Genomic DNA, 19,032 nt, shown 5'->3' with positions numbered 1-19,032 from the left:
GAGTAACGTTACAGAGGTGGGTGTTGGCGGCCTTGGCGATGGTGAGAATATGGGGCGGGAAACTCAGCTCAGGGTCCAATAGGACGCCAAGGTTGTGAAAAGTCAGCTTCAGACTCAGGCAGTGGCCAAGGAGAGGGATGGTGTTGGTGCCCAGGGAACAGAGTTTGTGGGTAAAGATGGATATTTATCGGGCAGTGGCCAGGGAGAGGGATGGTGTTGGTGCCCAGGGAACAGAGTTTGTGGGTAACGGTGGATATTTATCGGGCAGTGGCCAGGGAGAGGGATGGTGTTGGTGCCCAGGGAACAGAGTTTGTGGGTAAAGGTGGATATTTATCAGGCAGTGGCCAGGGAGAGGGATGGTGTTGGTGCCCAGGGAACAGAGTTTGTGGGTAAAGGTGGATATTTATCGGGCAGTGGCCAGGGAGAGGGATGGTGTTGGTGCCCTGGGAACAGAGTTTGTGGGTAAAGGTGGATATTTGTTGGGCAGTGGCCAGGGAGAGGGATGGTGTTGGTGCCCAGGGAACAGAGTTTGTGGGTAAAGGTGGATATTTATCGGGCAGTGGCCAGGGAGAGGGATGGTGTTGGTGCCCTGGGTACAGAGTTTGTGGGTAAAGGTGGATATTTATCGGGCAGTGGCCAGGGAGAGGGATGGTGTTGGTGCCCAGGGAACAAAGTTTGTGGGTAAAGGTGGATATTTATCGGGCAGTGGCCAGGGAGAGGGATGGTGTTGGTGCCCAGGGAACAGAGTTTGTGGGTAAAGGTGGATATTTATCGGGCAGTGACCAGGGAGAGGGATGGTGTTGGTGCCCAGGGAACAGAGTTTGTGGGTAACGGCGGATGTTTATCAGGCAGTGGCCAAGGAGAGGGATGGTGTTGGTGCCCAGGGAACAGAGTTTGTGGGTAAAGGTGGATATTTATCAGGCAGTGGCCAGGGAGAGGGATGGTGTTGGTGCCCAGGGAACAGAGTTTGTGGGTAAAGGTGGATATTTATCAGGCAGTGGCCAGGGAGAGGGATGGTGTTGGTGCCCAGGGAACAGAGTTTGTGGGTAAAGGTGGATATTTATCGGGCAGTGGCCAGGGAGAGGGATGGTGTTGGTGCCCAGGGAACAGAGTTTGTGGGTAAAGGTGGATATTTATCCAATCTCATACAGTCCGGTTTAATATCACACTTTGCTCCCTGTGCAGGTACCGCGGGGGATGGAGATGATGGAGATATTCCGGAACTGGTTCTTTCGAACGGGTCCAGCCCGGTTTTGCTGCCTTGTTTCTCCCGGTCTCCGACTCAAATTGATGCGATTCACTGGACATTTCAACCTGCCTCAGGAGACAATGGGATGGCACTTTGTGCAATTGATAAGAACAACACTGAGTGCAGCTCCCCGCGGTTCCCACATATAACACTGGCTGAGACTGAGGGTTTCAGGACGGGGAATTATTCTCTCTTGTTCACGGCGACAATGGAAGATGCCGGAAATTACGACTGTTTGCTGTATTCTGGACACAAGGAGAAGAAGATGTTAATCCGCCTCATAGTGATCAATGGTGAGTTACTGGAAGCAGTTTCTGCTGTAGTTATATGTGTATGATAGTCTCACACAAACTGTTTCACCATTTTCCGTATATCCGCCACTGTTCCGTTAAATTCCGTGTCTTTAAATGCCAACATCTTGACAATTTGTGATGTGGAAAAACGCAGCATTAAAACAGTGTTGCTTTCTTGCTGGGCAGGTTATTGTAGGCCTCGAAAACACTTTCTTGTTCAGTAAATGTAAATTCTCAGCAATTTATTTATCTTTATTGTGAAAACTATGGGAAATCCCGCAGTAAAGTTTCAACCGGTAAAGATCAGATCCATTTCCGGAAAATTCCCTCAGCACTTCTGCTCAAATCTCATTGAGGTAGAAACTGACTTCAGTGGAGCTGAATATCGGGCGGCGGGTGTAACAGGCGGACAATACATGACCACACGTTCTACACTGTTGGTTAAAATGAATTTCCAGCCCACAGGCTCGGACTAGTAAGGTCCCAATATGGCGGGCAGGAAATGTGTACATTTGCGACTGGAAGTGCGCCTCCTGACATATTGGGTGAGAACAGGCGAGGGGCATCCTTTGCCAATGCCTGAAACAGGCATTAGGCTCTTTGCATTTGCTAATTTGAGGCCAATTCTGTAAGATTGGTTTATCATGAGGCGGCCAGGCCCCTCTCCAGATGCACTCTTGGAAACCAGCTCTCGGAATTGCCTGCTACAAAGAAGCAAACTAATGTAAGATCACATATTAAAGGGCCCCATTGCACCTCCCAACGCCCCTCCCCATCGCTCCAAACACGACCTGCTGATCCCGGGACCCCAACATTGAACCCCGCAAATCCTGATCCAGGCCCTGATCCCTGACTCGGCTCAATCTCTGATCCCTGGCTCAGACATCTATCATCAACCCCCAACCATGGCTGTGAACCCGATCCCCGACACATGCCCCCATCCCCGATTCTTGAGTCCGGCCCCAATCTCCGACACTTGAAACAGGCCATGTTCACCGAACGCTGAATCCCGTCCCCAGCTCCGACCCGAGACCCCAGTCTCATCCCCGACCCAGGCACCGACCCCTGAAGCCCAACCAAGGCAGGGATTCCTGAACCTGGTCTTCACCGGCGAGCTGCCTCTGGACGCCCAGCATGTGCCTGCAGCACATTGGTCTGACATTAATGAGGCCCAAGGCCCGATAGGCCTACCTGTTTTGAGGCTGTGCCTTTCTTGATAGAATAGTGATTCTGCACTGTGTAATAGTGGTGAGTTTGAGGAGAAGGAGCCAAAGTGGTTTGCTGCATTGATTTGCGGAGAATGAAGGGAAGCGGGGTGGTTGTATTGTGAGTATTTTGAATAATGATCTTGTTAGTGGTAGAGCTGTGAGCAGGGAGAAAGAGCAGTATCGCTACCTTGACAACTCTCCTGAGGTCATTGAACGTCTTTCAGTGTTGCAGCCATGTGCTGGGATGAACGTTCCTTGCCTTGCTCTCCTCACTGGCAGTGGAGGTGTTTCGGGAACAGGATGTCCCTCCTCCCGTCCACTGTCTGCATTAATGCCACCAACGTGACAATGAAGAAACTTGGGGCCCTAATTGGATCTTTTGCAGCAATGTTATCCCTCTGACAACGTTTCCCGCTGTCTGTAGACAAAGTGCACTGTTGTGTATGTAATATGTGTGCTACTTTGAACCTATGGACAGGACTGCACTACTTGTTGGGCGTAGTGATACGCAGTACCACTCCTGGCCATAGGGGTATAAATAGTACTGTGGGTACTGATCCCCCTCAGTTCCCGCCTGTGGGCATGAAGTAAAGACCTATGTATAGTCCCTACCTCCAACCAGTAAAGACCTGTTTGAGTTATACGTTTAAGTCTTTGTGTTAATTGTTCAATACAATACACATACTTAACACTGGCGACGAGTCAGGTTCTTACCCTGCGGCAGTTGAAGAGAGGTTTCAAACATCACCACCCCACTAGAAGCGACAGGCTTTAGGACTCTGAAGCCTCCATCAGCGACTGAGCACTGGAGTGCAGCAAACATCCTGACAGCTTCCAGCGACTGACAGAAGTCTTTCTGCAGTTTCCTTGTTCAACCTAGGTGGTGGGGTAAGCCGTGCAGTTTTGGCTGCAAAGACAGGGCTGGGGAAGTTGGAGAAGAGAAGGGCGATCGCAATCCCTGATAAGAGCCGCGGTGAAACGCGCGAGCGGGTAAGCCAGAGCCCGGGAGGGAGCGAGCAAGAGCCGCGCGAGCGGGTGAGCCAGAGGCCGGGAGCCGCTTCAAGTGCGAGGCCCAGCCGGGCCAGCGATCGGAACCAAAGATAAGGGCCGCACTCGGGGGCTGAAGGGAGACGGCGTCGGGGGACGGGTGAAGACCGCCAAGCGCGGGAAAACCGCCATTTTGTGGGCGGAGGACGACGGCAAGAGCGGGAAGCCGCCATCTTTGATAACAAGTAAACAAAATAAAATCTGAGAAATTGCAAATCTACAATGACTAAACACGGGAATATTAGCACCTTTGATAGTGACCTCAAAGATTGGGCCATATATGTTGAAAGAGTAAAAAATTATTGTAAGGCCAATAAAATTCATGACCAAGATAAAGCTCTAACATTATTAAATTTAATGGGTGCGAAGACATACGGGCAATTGAAACACCTGCTATCACCAGATGAACCGGCGGATAAGACGTTCGATGAGATTGTTACTGTCCTGAAAGATCATCTAAACCCCACGCCGCTGATGCTAGCGGAACGATTTAAATTTTACGACAGAAGGCAGCTACAGCATGAAAGCAATGCTGATTATTTGCTGGAATTGCGTAAATTAGCAAAATATTGCCAGTTTGGAACGGGACTGACAGAGGCACTTCGAGACAAATTTGTGTGTGGTTTATTTAAACAGGATACACAAAAGCGACTGCTCGAGGAGAATGAGCTGACGCTTGAGAAGGCGGTCACTATGGCAGCAGCACACGAAGCCGCAGCGAGAGGCACGGCAGTAATGCAGCTACGGTCACCGGAGCTCAGTGCACACAAATTGGGTGTGAGTTCTGGCAAATGTTATCGTTGTGGAAAGACAACGCATGATCAGAACCAGTGTTGGTTTAAAAACCAAGAATGTAGAACTTGTGGTAGGCTTGGACATATAGCTAGAGTATGCAGGTCAGGGAAGAAGACCAGCAACAAGAAGTCACCGCAAGGAAAATACGCAAAGGTACACAAGGTGACCGAACAGGAGTCCGATTCAGACGCTAGCAGTAATGAACTGGCTAGCTTAAGCTGTAATGAACTGGCTAGCTTAAGAGTACTCAACGCTGGTAAGGGTGCAGACCTCCAGACAATTTGGGTCACTCTTCAGATAGAAGGAGTCCAAGTAAAACTGGAATTGGACACTGGATCGGCATTGACGGTCATAAATAAGAAAGATTACGGAAAGTTATTCCAACATATTCCCCTACAGGATACGGGGATTATATTGAAAACATACACGGGGCAAAGAGTGTACCCCATCGGGAAAATAGAGGTTGCAGTGGTCCACAAGGGCGAAGACAGTCAAATAATGGACTTATATGTGATATCTGAAGGAGGTTCTCCACTACTAGGACGGGAGTGGATTAGGAAAATGAATATGGACTGGCATTTCCTACAAACAATAACGAGTGAGAACTCGGTGAAGATAGTCGGCCCAGACTCTGGAACGGATGATGGTAAGCCCAACTCAGGTGCAAAAGACAAAGTTTCAGCACAGAATTCCACTGAGCAACAACAACATAGTTTAACTGTGGATTCTGAGTCTGGCAAGTCTACTGATGTGCCCATTTCTGAGGGACACCGGGCTCGAACTCAACTCCATTTCAAACTACAACAGCAATTAGAACAAATGCTTCGCCGTTGTGAGCAAGAGTTGAATGCAACGAAAGAGTTCTTTGATATAGAGTTGGAGAATCTGGAAAGACAACAGAAGCAGCTGATGGAGAAAATGGAGCAGGAGCACACAAAACGTCTGATGTCAGAGGAGTTAACGGTCAGCCAACTCCTGCATATGCTGAAGGACAGGACTCTGAAATGGGAAAAACTTGAACACGAACTTCAATATTCAAACGAAAGGGGTTCGGAGCTCTCAAAGGTTATTGGAAGAGCTGAGGTGGCAACACAGACTGAGATGACTGCAACAGAGCAGCCCTTGGATGCCAAAAGTACGCTGACTCACGTCAACGTAGAACAACAGACCGCTGAAACAGCTGCTCCGGTAGAGGGATTGAATAGTCCGATCAATCAATCTCCAAAAGAAGTTGAAGTAGTAAAATCTCAAATGAGGTCATTAGTAAACGACTTGCTGAAAGCCCAGAAAAAGCTGGATGAAGAGGTACGCATGAAGAAGTCTCTTCAGGAAAGATGTCTGGACTTGGAACAAAAGCTGGCTAACGCCCAGCTGGGTATGGAGGAAATAGAAGACCCTCTCGCTGGCCTAGATCAGGACGACACCGAATATTACTATGTCCTGTCCTGCCCAACTTGTAACTTCGACTCCCACCATACAGAAATCATGGAGGAGCACCGAAAGTCTACGGAACATCGGGAGAAGGTGGCTCTACTACGGAAAAAGGAGGGAGAGAAGGAGGAACTGCGCATGCAGCTGGCAGCTGACAGTGGAGCCCAGAGAGTCTCCAAGAAGCAGAAAAGGAAAAGTCGAAACAGAAGATGACCCATCTGAACCATTATTACCTCTACCAGATCACACACGTGGTCCCTCCGAACGGAGCCAATTCAGTTCGGAAGTTCAAACTGTTAAATCCATGGAAGGACTATTGAATGAGTCACTCCAGCAACGTGAACCGACTCCACCACAGAGATTGAATCTGTGAACTGTTTTCCGCAGAGACTGAATCTGTGATCTGTTTTGACATGAAGTTATCTATGTATCTATGTTATTCTGTTATGTAAACCTGAAGTTATATATGTATATATGTTATTACGTTATGTTAAATGGGGAGATGACTGTAAAGCTAGGAAGGGAGGAATGTTGTGTATGTAATATGTGTGCTACTTTGAACCTATGGACAGGACTGCACTACTTGTTGGGCGTAGTGATACGCAGTACCACTCCTGGCCATAGGGGTATAAATAGTACTGTGGGTACTGATCCCCCTCAGTTCCCGCCTGTGGGCATGAAGTAAAGACCTATGTATAGTCCCTACCTCCAACCAGTAAAGACCTGTTTGAGTTATACGTTTAAGTCTTTGTGTTAATTGTTCAATACAATACACATACTTAACACTGGCGACGAGTCAGGTTCTTACCCTGCGGCAGTTGAAGAGAGGTTTCAAACATCACCACCCCACTAGAAGCGACAGGCTTTAGGACTCTGAAGCCTCCATCAGCGACTGAGCACTGGAGTGCAGCAAACATCCTGACAGCTTCCAGCGACTGACAGAAGTCTTTCTGCAGTTTCCTTGTTCAACCTAGGTGGTGGGGTAAGCCGTGCAGTTTTGGCTGCAAAGACAGGGCTGGGGAAGTTGGAGAAGAGAAGGGCGATCGCAATCCCTGATAAGAGCCGCGGTGAAACGCGCGAGCGGGTAAGCCAGAGCCCGGGAGGGAGCGAGCAAGAGCCGCGCGAGCGGGTGAGCCAGAGGCCGGGAGCCGCTTCAAGTGCGAGGCCCAGCCGGGCCAGCGATCGGAACCAAAGATAAGGGCCGCACTCGGGGGCTGAAGGGAGACGGCGTCGGGGGACGGGTGAAGACCGCCAAGCGCGGGAAAACCGCCATTTTGTGGGCGGAGGACGACGGCAAGAGCGGGAAGCCGCCATCTTTGATAACAAGTAAACAAAATAAAATCTGAGAAATTGCAAATCTACAATGACTAAACACGGGAATATTAGCACCTTTGATAGTGACCTCAAAGATTGGGCCATATATGTTGAAAGAGTAAAAAATTATTGTAAGGCCAATAAAATTCATGACCAAGATAAAGCTCTAACATTATTAAATTTAATGGGTGCGAAGACATACGGGCAATTGAAACACCTGCTATCACCAGATGAACCGGCGGATAAGACGTTCGATGAGATTGTTACTGTCCTGAAAGATCATCTAAACCCCACGCCGCTGATGCTAGCGGAACGATTTAAATTTTACGACAGAAGGCAGCTACAGCATGAAAGCAATGCTGATTATTTGCTGGAATTGCGTAAATTAGCAAAATATTGCCAGTTTGGAACGGGACTGACAGAGGCACTTCGAGACAAATTTGTGTGTGGTTTATTTAAACAGGATACACAAAAGCGACTGCTCGAGGAGAATGAGCTGACGCTTGAGAAGGCGGTCACTATGGCAGCAGCACACGAAGCCGCAGCGAGAGGCACGGCAGTAATGCAGCTACGGTCACCGGAGCTCAGTGCACACAAATTGGGTGTGAGTTCTGGCAAATGTTATCGTTGTGGAAAGACAACGCATGATCAGAACCAGTGTTGGTTTAAAAACCAAGAATGTAGAACTTGTGGTAGGCTTGGACATATAGCTAGAGTATGCAGGTCAGGGAAGAAGACCAGCAACAAGAAGTCACCGCAAGGAAAATACGCAAAGGTACACAAGGTGACCGAACAGGAGTCCGATTCAGACGCTAGCAGTAATGAACTGGCTAGCTTAAGCTGTAATGAACTGGCTAGCTTAAGAGTACTCAACGCTGGTAAGGGTGCAGACCTCCAGACAATTTGGGTCACTCTTCAGATAGAAGGAGTCCAAGTAAAACTGGAATTGGACACTGGATCGGCATTGACGGTCATAAATAAGAAAGATTACGGAAAGTTATTCCAACATATTCCCCTACAGGATACGGGGATTATATTGAAAACATACACGGGGCAAAGAGTGTACCCCATCGGGAAAATAGAGGTTGCAGTGGTCCACAAGGGCGAAGACAGTCAAATAATGGACTTATATGTGATATCTGAAGGAGGTTCTCCACTACTAGGACGGGAGTGGATTAGGAAAATGAATATGGACTGGCATTTCCTACAAACAATAACGAGTGAGAACTCGGTGAAGATAGTCGGCCCAGACTCTGGAACGGATGATGGTAAGCCCAACTCAGGTGCAAAAGACAAAGTTTCAGCACAGAATTCCACTGAGCAACAACAACATAGTTTAACTGTGGATTCTGAGTCTGGCAAGTCTACTGATGTGCCCATTTCTGAGGGACACCGGGCTCGAACTCAACTCCATTTCAAACTACAACAGCAATTAGAACAAATGCTTCGCCGTTGTGAGCAAGAGTTGAATGCAACGAAAGAGTTCTTTGATATAGAGTTGGAGAATCTGGAAAGACAACAGAAGCAGCTGATGGAGAAAATGGAGCAGGAGCACACAAAACGTCTGATGTCAGAGGAGTTAACGGTCAGCCAACTCCTGCATATGCTGAAGGACAGGACTCTGAAATGGGAAAAACTTGAACACGAACTTCAATATTCAAACGAAAGGGGTTCGGAGCTCTCAAAGGTTATTGGAAGAGCTGAGGTGGCAACACAGACTGAGATGACTGCAACAGAGCAGCCCTTGGATGCCAAAAGTACGCTGACTCACGTCAACGTAGAACAACAGACCGCTGAAACAGCTGCTCCGGTAGAGGGATTGAATAGTCCGATCAATCAATCTCCAAAAGAAGTTGAAGTAGTAAAATCTCAAATGAGGTCATTAGTAAACGACTTGCTGAAAGCCCAGAAAAAGCTGGATGAAGAGGTACGCATGAAGAAGTCTCTTCAGGAAAGATGTCTGGACTTGGAACAAAAGCTGGCTAACGCCCAGCTGGGTATGGAGGAAATAGAAGACCCTCTCGCTGGCCTAGATCAGGACGACACCGAATATTACTATGTCCTGTCCTGCCCAACTTGTAACTTCGACTCCCACCATACAGAAATCATGGAGGAGCACCGAAAGTCTACGGAACATCGGGAGAAGGTGGCTCTACTACGGAAAAAGGAGGGAGAGAAGGAGGAACTGCGCATGCAGCTGGCAGCTGACAGTGGAGCCCAGAGAGTCTCCAAGAAGCAGAAAAGGAAAAGTCGAAACAGAAGATGACCCATCTGAACCATTATTACCTCTACCAGATCACACACGTGGTCCCTCCGAACGGAGCCAATTCAGTTCGGAAGTTCAAACTGTTAAATCCATGGAAGGACTATTGAATGAGTCACTCCAGCAACGTGAACCGACTCCACCACAGAGATTGAATCTGTGAACTGTTTTCCGCAGAGACTGAATCTGTGATCTGTTTTGACATGAAGTTATCTATGTATCTATGTTATTCTGTTATGTAAACCTGAAGTTATATATGTATATATGTTATTACGTTATGTTAAATGGGGAGATGACTGTAAAGCTAGGAAGGGAGGAATGTTGTGTATGTAATATGTGTGCTACTTTGAACCTATGGACAGGACTGCACTACTTGTTGGGCGTAGTGATACGCAGTACCACTCCTGGCCATAGGGGTATAAATAGTACTGTGGGTACTGATCCCCCTCAGTTCCCGCCTGTGGGCATGAAGTAAAGACCTATGTATAGTCCCTACCTCCAACCAGTAAAGACCTGTTTGAGTTATACGTTTAAGTCTTTGTGTTAATTGTTCAATACAATACACATACTTAACACTGGCGACGAGTCAGGTTCTTACCCTGCGGCAGTTGAAGAGAGGTTTCAAACATCACCACCCCACTAGAAGCGACAGGCTTTAGGACTCTGAAGCCTCCATCAGCGACTGAGCACTGGAGTGCAGCAAACATCCTGACAGCTTCCAGCGACTGACAGAAGTCTTTCTGCAGTTTCCTTGTTCAACCTAGGTGGTGGGGTAAGCCGTGCAGTTTTGGCTGCAAAGACAGGGCTGGGGAAGTTGGAGAAGAGAAGGGCGATCGCAATCCCTGATAAGAGCCGCGGTGAAACGCGCGAGCGGGTAAGCCAGAGCCCGGGAGGGAGCGAGCAAGAGCCGCGCGAGCGGGTGAGCCAGAGGCCGGGAGCCGCTTCAAGTGCGAGGCCCAGCCGGGCCAGCGATCGGAACCAAAGATAAGGGCCGCACTCGGGGGCTGAAGGGAGACGGCGTCGGGGGACGGGTGAAGACCGCCAAGCGCGGGAAAACCGCCATTTTGTGGGCGGAGGACGACGGCAAGAGCGGGAAGCCGCCATCTTTGATAACAAGTAAACAAAATAAAATCTGAGAAATTGCAAATCTACAATGACTAAACACGGGAATATTAGCACCTTTGATAGTGACCTCAAAGATTGGGCCATATATGTTGAAAGAGTAAAAAATTATTGTAAGGCCAATAAAATTCATGACCAAGATAAAGCTCTAACATTATTAAATTTAATGGGTGCGAAGACATACGGGCAATTGAAACACCTGCTATCACCAGATGAACCGGCGGATAAGACGTTCGATGAGATTGTTACTGTCCTGAAAGATCATCTAAACCCCACGCCGCTGATGCTAGCGGAACGATTTAAATTTTACGACAGAAGGCAGCTACAGCATGAAAGCAATGCTGATTATTTGCTGGAATTGCGTAAATTAGCAAAATATTGCCAGTTTGGAACGGGACTGACAGAGGCACTTCGAGACAAATTTGTGTGTGGTTTATTTAAACAGGATACACAAAAGCGACTGCTCGAGGAGAATGAGCTGACGCTTGAGAAGGCGGTCACTATGGCAGCAGCACACGAAGCCGCAGCGAGAGGCACGGCAGTAATGCAGCTACGGTCACCGGAGCTCAGTGCACACAAATTGGGTGTGAGTTCTGGCAAATGTTATCGTTGTGGAAAGACAACGCATGATCAGAACCAGTGTTGGTTTAAAAACCAAGAATGTAGAACTTGTGGTAGGCTTGGACATATAGCTAGAGTATGCAGGTCAGGGAAGAAGACCAGCAACAAGAAGTCACCGCAAGGAAAATACGCAAAGGTACACAAGGTGACCGAACAGGAGTCCGATTCAGACGCTAGCAGTAATGAACTGGCTAGCTTAAGCTGTAATGAACTGGCTAGCTTAAGAGTACTCAACGCTGGTAAGGGTGCAGACCTCCAGACAATTTGGGTCACTCTTCAGATAGAAGGAGTCCAAGTAAAACTGGAATTGGACACTGGATCGGCATTGACGGTCATAAATAAGAAAGATTACGGAAAGTTATTCCAACATATTCCCCTACAGGATACGGGGATTATATTGAAAACATACACGGGGCAAAGAGTGTACCCCATCGGGAAAATAGAGGTTGCAGTGGTCCACAAGGGCGAAGACAGTCAAATAATGGACTTATATGTGATATCTGAAGGAGGTTCTCCACTACTAGGACGGGAGTGGATTAGGAAAATGAATATGGACTGGCATTTCCTACAAACAATAACGAGTGAGAACTCGGTGAAGATAGTCGGCCCAGACTCTGGAACGGATGATGGTAAGCCCAACTCAGGTGCAAAAGACAAAGTTTCAGCACAGAATTCCACTGAGCAACAACAACATAGTTTAACTGTGGATTCTGAGTCTGGCAAGTCTACTGATGTGCCCATTTCTGAGGGACACCGGGCTCGAACTCAACTCCATTTCAAACTACAACAGCAATTAGAACAAATGCTTCGCCGTTGTGAGCAAGAGTTGAATGCAACGAAAGAGTTCTTTGATATAGAGTTGGAGAATCTGGAAAGACAACAGAAGCAGCTGATGGAGAAAATGGAGCAGGAGCACACAAAACGTCTGATGTCAGAGGAGTTAACGGTCAGCCAACTCCTGCATATGCTGAAGGACAGGACTCTGAAATGGGAAAAACTTGAACACGAACTTCAATATTCAAACGAAAGGGGTTCGGAGCTCTCAAAGGTTATTGGAAGAGCTGAGGTGGCAACACAGACTGAGATGACTGCAACAGAGCAGCCCTTGGATGCCAAAAGTACGCTGACTCACGTCAACGTAGAACAACAGACCGCTGAAACAGCTGCTCCGGTAGAGGGATTGAATAGTCCGATCAATCAATCTCCAAAAGAAGTTGAAGTAGTAAAATCTCAAATGAGGTCATTAGTAAACGACTTGCTGAAAGCCCAGAAAAAGCTGGATGAAGAGGTACGCATGAAGAAGTCTCTTCAGGAAAGATGTCTGGACTTGGAACAAAAGCTGGCTAACGCCCAGCTGGGTATGGAGGAAATAGAAGACCCTCTCGCTGGCCTAGATCAGGACGACACCGAATATTACTATGTCCTGTCCTGCCCAACTTGTAACTTCGACTCCCACCATACAGAAATCATGGAGGAGCACCGAAAGTCTACGGAACATCGGGAGAAGGTGGCTCTACTACGGAAAAAGGAGGGAGAGAAGGAGGAACTGCGCATGCAGCTGGCAGCTGACAGTGGAGCCCAGAGAGTCTCCAAGAAGCAGAAAAGGAAAAGTCGAAACAGAAGATGACCCATCTGAACCATTATTACCTCTACCAGATCACACACGTGGTCCCTCCGAACGGAGCCAATTCAGTTCGGAAGTTCAAACTGTTAAATCCATGGAAGGACTATTGAATGAGTCACTCCAGCAACGTGAACCGACTCCACCACAGAGATTGAATCTGTGAACTGTTTTCCGCAGAGACTGAATCTGTGATCTGTTTTGACATGAAGTTATCTATGTATCTATGTTATTCTGTTATGTAAACCTGAAGTTATATATGTATATATGTTATTACGTTATGTTAAATGGGGAGATGACTGTAAAGCTAGGAAGGGAGGAATGTTGTGTATGTAATATGTGTGCTACTTTGAACCTATGGACAGGACTGCACTACTTGTTGGGCGTAGTGATACGCAGTACCACTCCTGGCCATAGGGGTATAAATAGTACTGTGGGTACTGATCCCCCTCAGTTCCCGCCTGTGGGCATGAAGTAAAGACCTATGTATAGTCCCTACCTCCAACCAGTAAAGACCTGTTTGAGTTATACGTTTAAGTCTTTGTGTTAATTGTTCAATTCAATACACATACTTAACATGCACCTCCCCTTTAAGAGTTGCTGTCTCCCGTTAGGGGTCGGGAGACACACCCGATTTCCGGACCTAACCCGAAACAGGAAAAATGCCACTGCACAGTGGGGGAAGGGCTGGCGGCACGTGTATCATTTTAATGAGTTTCAAGCAGGAATTTAAGGTGGTGCCTGGGACTATGTGACATGACGTGTGCAGCATGTGCGCCTGACCCTGTGCGCAAGTATTCGGCCGCGAATGCAGTTCGAGGCCATAATTTAATCTATGGTGTCTTTTGTCAGTTTAACCAGTTATCCTCTTCCCACAGTGTCTGTGATCCCAGCCGGCCCGATTCCCCTGGGAAGCTCCGTAACTCTGACCTGTGAGATGCCCGGGCTGTCCTATTTCAACAGTATCGATTGGAGCATTGAAAATACCCAAGTAACTTGGAAAGGGATTGAAATCCTGTGGAAACTGAACAATGCGCTGATTCATAAAGACAAGCGGCACAAGTTCGATTTCAGAAGTTTAATCTTCAATAATTTTCAACTCCCTGATGCGGGATGCTACACATATACTGTAAGATTGAAGAATGGAAAGATTTGCTCTTGTAGTCGTCTCTTGGAGATATCAGGTTAGCCCGCATCTCAAACAAAACTTCCATTTGCCCACATGATTGATGTCAATATCTCGCCAGTATCACTTGTAGAAAGTGGAGTTGGCAGGCTGCTCTGTCCTGCTTGGTGCTGAGCTGCCCGAGTGCTGTTGTGACTGCACACAGCCGGTCAGCTGGTGAGTCTTTCATTGAACTCTCGACTTGAGCAATGAAGGCAGTGAAAAGGCTTCAAACAGTCAGGAGGTGATCCAAATCACCGCACAGTAACCAGCCTCTGCTGTCCTCCTGGATCCAGAGTGCTCTGTTTAAGCTTCTGGCCAGGATTCTATTAGTTGGTTCGGAAGTTGCAGCGCTGCTGAAGGTCATGGGGAGGCGGTGGTCTTTCTGTTGCTTGAGATGGTCGTCAACAGGCACTCCTGTGGTATCAATCGTACCAGCCATTGTCCTGCTGTAAGTGTGAAAGGAGCTGGCCACGGCAGAATGGTCAGCGAATAACCCCACTCCCGATCTTATGACAGAGAAAATGTTACTGACAGAACATCTGGATGGTGGTTGGGCCAAGGATGCCTGCCTGAGTTACCCCAGATGTGAAGTCCTAACGCTGTGATGATTGGCCTCGACACCAGCTGCCATCTTCCTGTGTGTCATCCAAAACTCACTCAGTAGAGTGTTACACCTGACTCCCATTGACATTAGATTTTTTTTCTATGAGGATTTGATGTTATTCTCAATAGAATGTTGCATCCTGAAGATTGACAGTGCAGCAGCACATGGTGAATGTGGGTTTTTGTACCTTCATACACTTCCCTTGGAGAACAGTGTGCAGCAGTGGAAGGATTCGCAGGCAGATTAACAGTCTGATAGGCCATCACCTGAACATTCCTTCCATGGCTGTAACCATCCTTACACCAGCCAATAGGGAGGTTCGTTCCAGAGGGCGACTCTTATGGGCTTCCTAATGGAGGTCACTCACACCCACCGGACCCGTGTATCCTACTGGATGTCAAACTAGTGATCCTCTCGCATTGTTCAATCCCATACCACTTCTGGCTCAGAGGTGGGAACGCTCCGACCAAAGTCTGGTAACTGCAGGAATGAATCAGGAGGTGAGACATTGTAAACCATTCAATGTTGGTATGTATGTGTGAGGCGGGGGTCGGTGAGCTGTAAATACAGTGAAATTTGTACCAGAATTATGGATCCTTTCAACAAATGGGCAACAGTTGATTGCGGGTATTGTGCAATGTTCCAAATCTGTTAGCAATAAACCCAAATGCTTTGTGTAAAGTAGCAGTGGGTGGGAGACTGTTTCTACAGAATCCATTTACACACTGACAGTACCTGACTTATACTTGGGGAGATCCCTGTCCATACATAATCTTGCTGAACTTCGCTCCAAGCAGGTATTTGAAAGCAGGGAGTGAATGTGTCATGTTTATCCCAATGACATTTACCTTCTCATTCCTGGACACACGAATCTCCATCAAAGACGGACACCTCAGCACTTCACTCTACCGCAAGCCCACGGACAACCTCACGATGCTTCACTTCTCCAGCTTCCACCCTAACCACGTTAAAGAAGCCATCCCCTATGGACAAGCCCTGCGAATACATAGGATCTGCTCAGACAAGGAGGAATGCGATGGACACCTACAGACACAGAAAGACGCCCTTGTAAGAACGGGATATGACGCTCAACTCGTCGATCGACAGTTCCGACGGGCCACAGCGAAAAATCGCATAGACCTCCTCAGAAGACAAACACGGGACACAACCAACAGAGTACCCTTCGTCATCCAGTACTTCCCCGGAGTGGAGAAACTACGCCATGTTCTTCGCAGCCTTCAACATGTCATCGATGACGACGAACACCTCACTAAGGCCATCCCCGCGCCTCCACTACTCGCTTTCAAACAGCCGCCTAACCTCAAACAGACCATCGTTCGCAGCAAATTACCCAGCTTCCAGGAGAACAGCGACCACGACACCACACAACCCTGCCACAGCAACCTCTGCAAGACATGCCAGATCATCAACACAGATACCATCATCACACGAGAGGACACCACCCACCAGGTACATGGTACATACTCATGTGACTCGGCCAACGTTGTCTACCTCATACGTTGCAGGAAAGGATGCCCCGGAGCATGGTACATCGGCGAGACCATGCAGACACTGCGACAACGGATGAACGGACACCGCGCAACAATCACCAGGCAGGAGTGTTCCCTCCCAGTCGGGGAACACTTCAGCAGTCAAGGACATTCAGCCTCCGATCTTCGGGTAAGCATTCTCCAATGTGGCCTTCGAGACACACGACAACGCAAAATCGTCGAGCAGAAACTGATAGCCAAGTTCTGCACCCATGAGGACGGCCTCAACAGAGATCTTGGGTTCATGTCACGCTACATGTAACCCCACCTGATGCAGGGTCATCCAGACTCGAGTCGGCATTGGCTTGTTCTCTCTACACAGATGCGGCCGGACCTGCTGTGATTTCCAGCCAAAAAAAATGTTTTTTGTCTGTTTTTTTGTTTTTCATACAGACCCCAGCATCTGCAATATTTGACCCCTTGTGACCCCACCTCATTGTTCTTTGATGTAATGTTTCCCTGACTGACCTGTTTGGACACCATTCACACCTTTGACTGCTGTGATTATCTCTCTGCCGAGGTGTGATAAATGGCAGTTGGAAAGGTTACCTGTAAACATCTGACATGATTCTCTGACTATATAAGCTGTGTCTTTATGCATTTCTCCACTTCACCTGAAGAAGGAGCAGCACTCCGAAAGCTTGTGATTTCAAATAAAGCTGTTGGACTATAACCTGGTGTTGTGTGACTTCTTTCTTTGTAAGACATTGCTATGTCCAGTACTTTAATTGCTGTTTGAGCAGGTCAAAACATCTCCGTGATATTATTGGACAGGGTAATGACAATTAATGAGTTTTCCACACGTACTTTAACATGGCTGTTTTATGTTGAAGCTTTTTCAGTGTTAGTATAACCCTAAGCACATTTCAAAATCTATCCAGATTCTATTGGAAATTTCCTACCATATCTTCACATGCATTGAACCCCAATCACTACCTCCAGAAACACCTAATTGTTCAGTTTGTTCTTAAGCTGCAAATGACGTTGGTAAGACCGTGTTATTTGTCCATCCGTGGTTGCTTCAGGGCAGTAAGATTGAGCCAAGTAGTGTGGGACGGGAGTCCCCTGTAGCCCAGGTCCCTCCCTGAAGGACATGAGTCAACCATTGGGGTCGTTTTTGCAACGACCTTCATCGATAATTTTCAGCCTCAGTATCTATTTTGATCAAATTCCTTTATTTATGTTAATTTGTTGTCATTTTCTGTAGGAACTGCACCTACTTCTCTCGCTACAGATAATCCACTGACAGCAACATCAGGTGAAACTTTAATCTCATGAACTCCACGGTTACCGTTTGTTTACATAAGAAACAGGAGCAGGAGTCGGCCAATCAGCCCCTCGAGCCTGCTCCGCCATTCAATAAGATCTTGGCTGATCCAATCTTGGCCTCAACACCACTTTCCCGCCCGCTCCCCATACCCCTCGACTCCCTTGTAGTTCAAATGTCTGTCAATCTCCGCCTTGAATGTGTTCAATGACTCGGCCTCCACAGCTCTCCAGGGTCGAGAATTCCAAAGATTCATGACCCTCTGAGAGAAGAAATTCCTCCTCATCTCCGTCTTAAATGGGCGACCCCCTATCCTGAAACTGTGCCCCCCTAGTTCTAGATACCCCCACTAGGGGAAACATCCTCTCAGCATCCGCAGTGTCAATCCCCCTCAGAATTTTATATGTTTCAATAAGATCACTTCTCATTCTTCTAAACTCCAATGAGTATAGGCCCAGCCTGCTCAACCTTTCATCATACGTCAACCCCTTCATCCCAGGAATCAACCTCATGAACCTCCAGTGCAAGTATATCCTTCCTTAAATATGGAGACCAAAACTGTACGCAGTACTCCAGGTGCAGTCTCACTAGCGCCCTGTGAAGTTACATCAACCTTCCCTCAACCTTTTTATACTCCATACCCCTTGCAATAAAGGCCAACATTCCATTAGCCTTCCTAATTACCTGCTGTACCTGCATGCTAACGTTATGTGTTTCATGTACTAGGACCCCCAGATCCCTTTGTACCGCAGCATTTTGTAGTCTCGCTCCATTTAAATAATAATTTGCTTTTTCATTCTTCCTTCCAAAGTGGATAACCTCACATTTTCCCACATTATACTCCATCTGACAAATTTTTGCCCACTCACTTAACCTCTCTGTACCCCTTTCCAGACTCCTTGTGTCCTCCTCAAGACTTGCTCACCCACTTATCTTTGTACCATCAGTAAATTTGGCTACAGTACACTCGGCCTCTTCATCCAAGTCATTAATATAGATTGTAAATAGTTGAGGCCCCAGCACTGATCCCTGTGGCACCCCACTAGTTACTGATTGCCAACTGGAAAATGACCCATTTATCCCGACTCTCTGTTTTCTGTTAGTTAGCCAATCCCCTAACCATGCTAATATATTATCCCCAACCCGTGCACTCTTATCTTGTGCAGTAACCTTTTATGTGGCACCTTATCAAATGCCTTCTGGAAATCCAAATACACTACATCTACTGGTTCCCCTTTATCCACCCTGTTTTTTACATCCTCAAAGAACTCTAGCAAATTTGTCAAACACGATTTCCCTTTCGTAAAACTATGCTGACTTTTCTTGATTGTCTTATGATTTTCTAAATGTCCTGCTATTACCTCCTTAATAATGGATTCCAGCATTTTCCCAATGACAGAAGTTAGGCTAACTGGCCTATAGTTTCCTGCTTTCTGTCTCCCTCCTTTCTTGAATAGGGGCATTACATTTGCAGTTTTC

The 19,032-nt window shown here is 47.4% G+C and overlaps 1 protein-coding gene across 1 annotated transcript in view; it reads left to right on the top strand.

Annotated features, from left to right (window-relative positions):
* Nucleotides 1–14,153, top strand: part of LOC147109821 (uncharacterized) — a 46,256-nt gene extending 32,103 nt beyond the window's left edge. Inside the window, exons 3-4 of the mRNA XM_086002391.1 lie at nt 1,186–1,542; nt 13,843–14,153. Coding sequence (XP_085858517.1) covers nt 1,186–1,542; nt 13,843–14,153 — 668 coding nt within the window. The remainder of the gene's footprint in view (nt 1–1,185; nt 1,543–13,842) is intronic.
* The last annotated feature ends 4,879 nt before the right edge of the window (nt 14,154–19,032 follow it).

Source organism: Somniosus microcephalus, chromosome 12, assembly GCF_052327205.1.
Source record: "Somniosus microcephalus isolate GS21.2 chromosome 12, FLI_Smic_1.0, whole genome shotgun sequence".
Lineage (NCBI taxonomy): Eukaryota > Metazoa > Chordata > Chondrichthyes > Squaliformes > Somniosidae > Somniosus > Somniosus microcephalus.
This window is presented reverse-complemented; position numbering and strand designations above follow the sequence as displayed.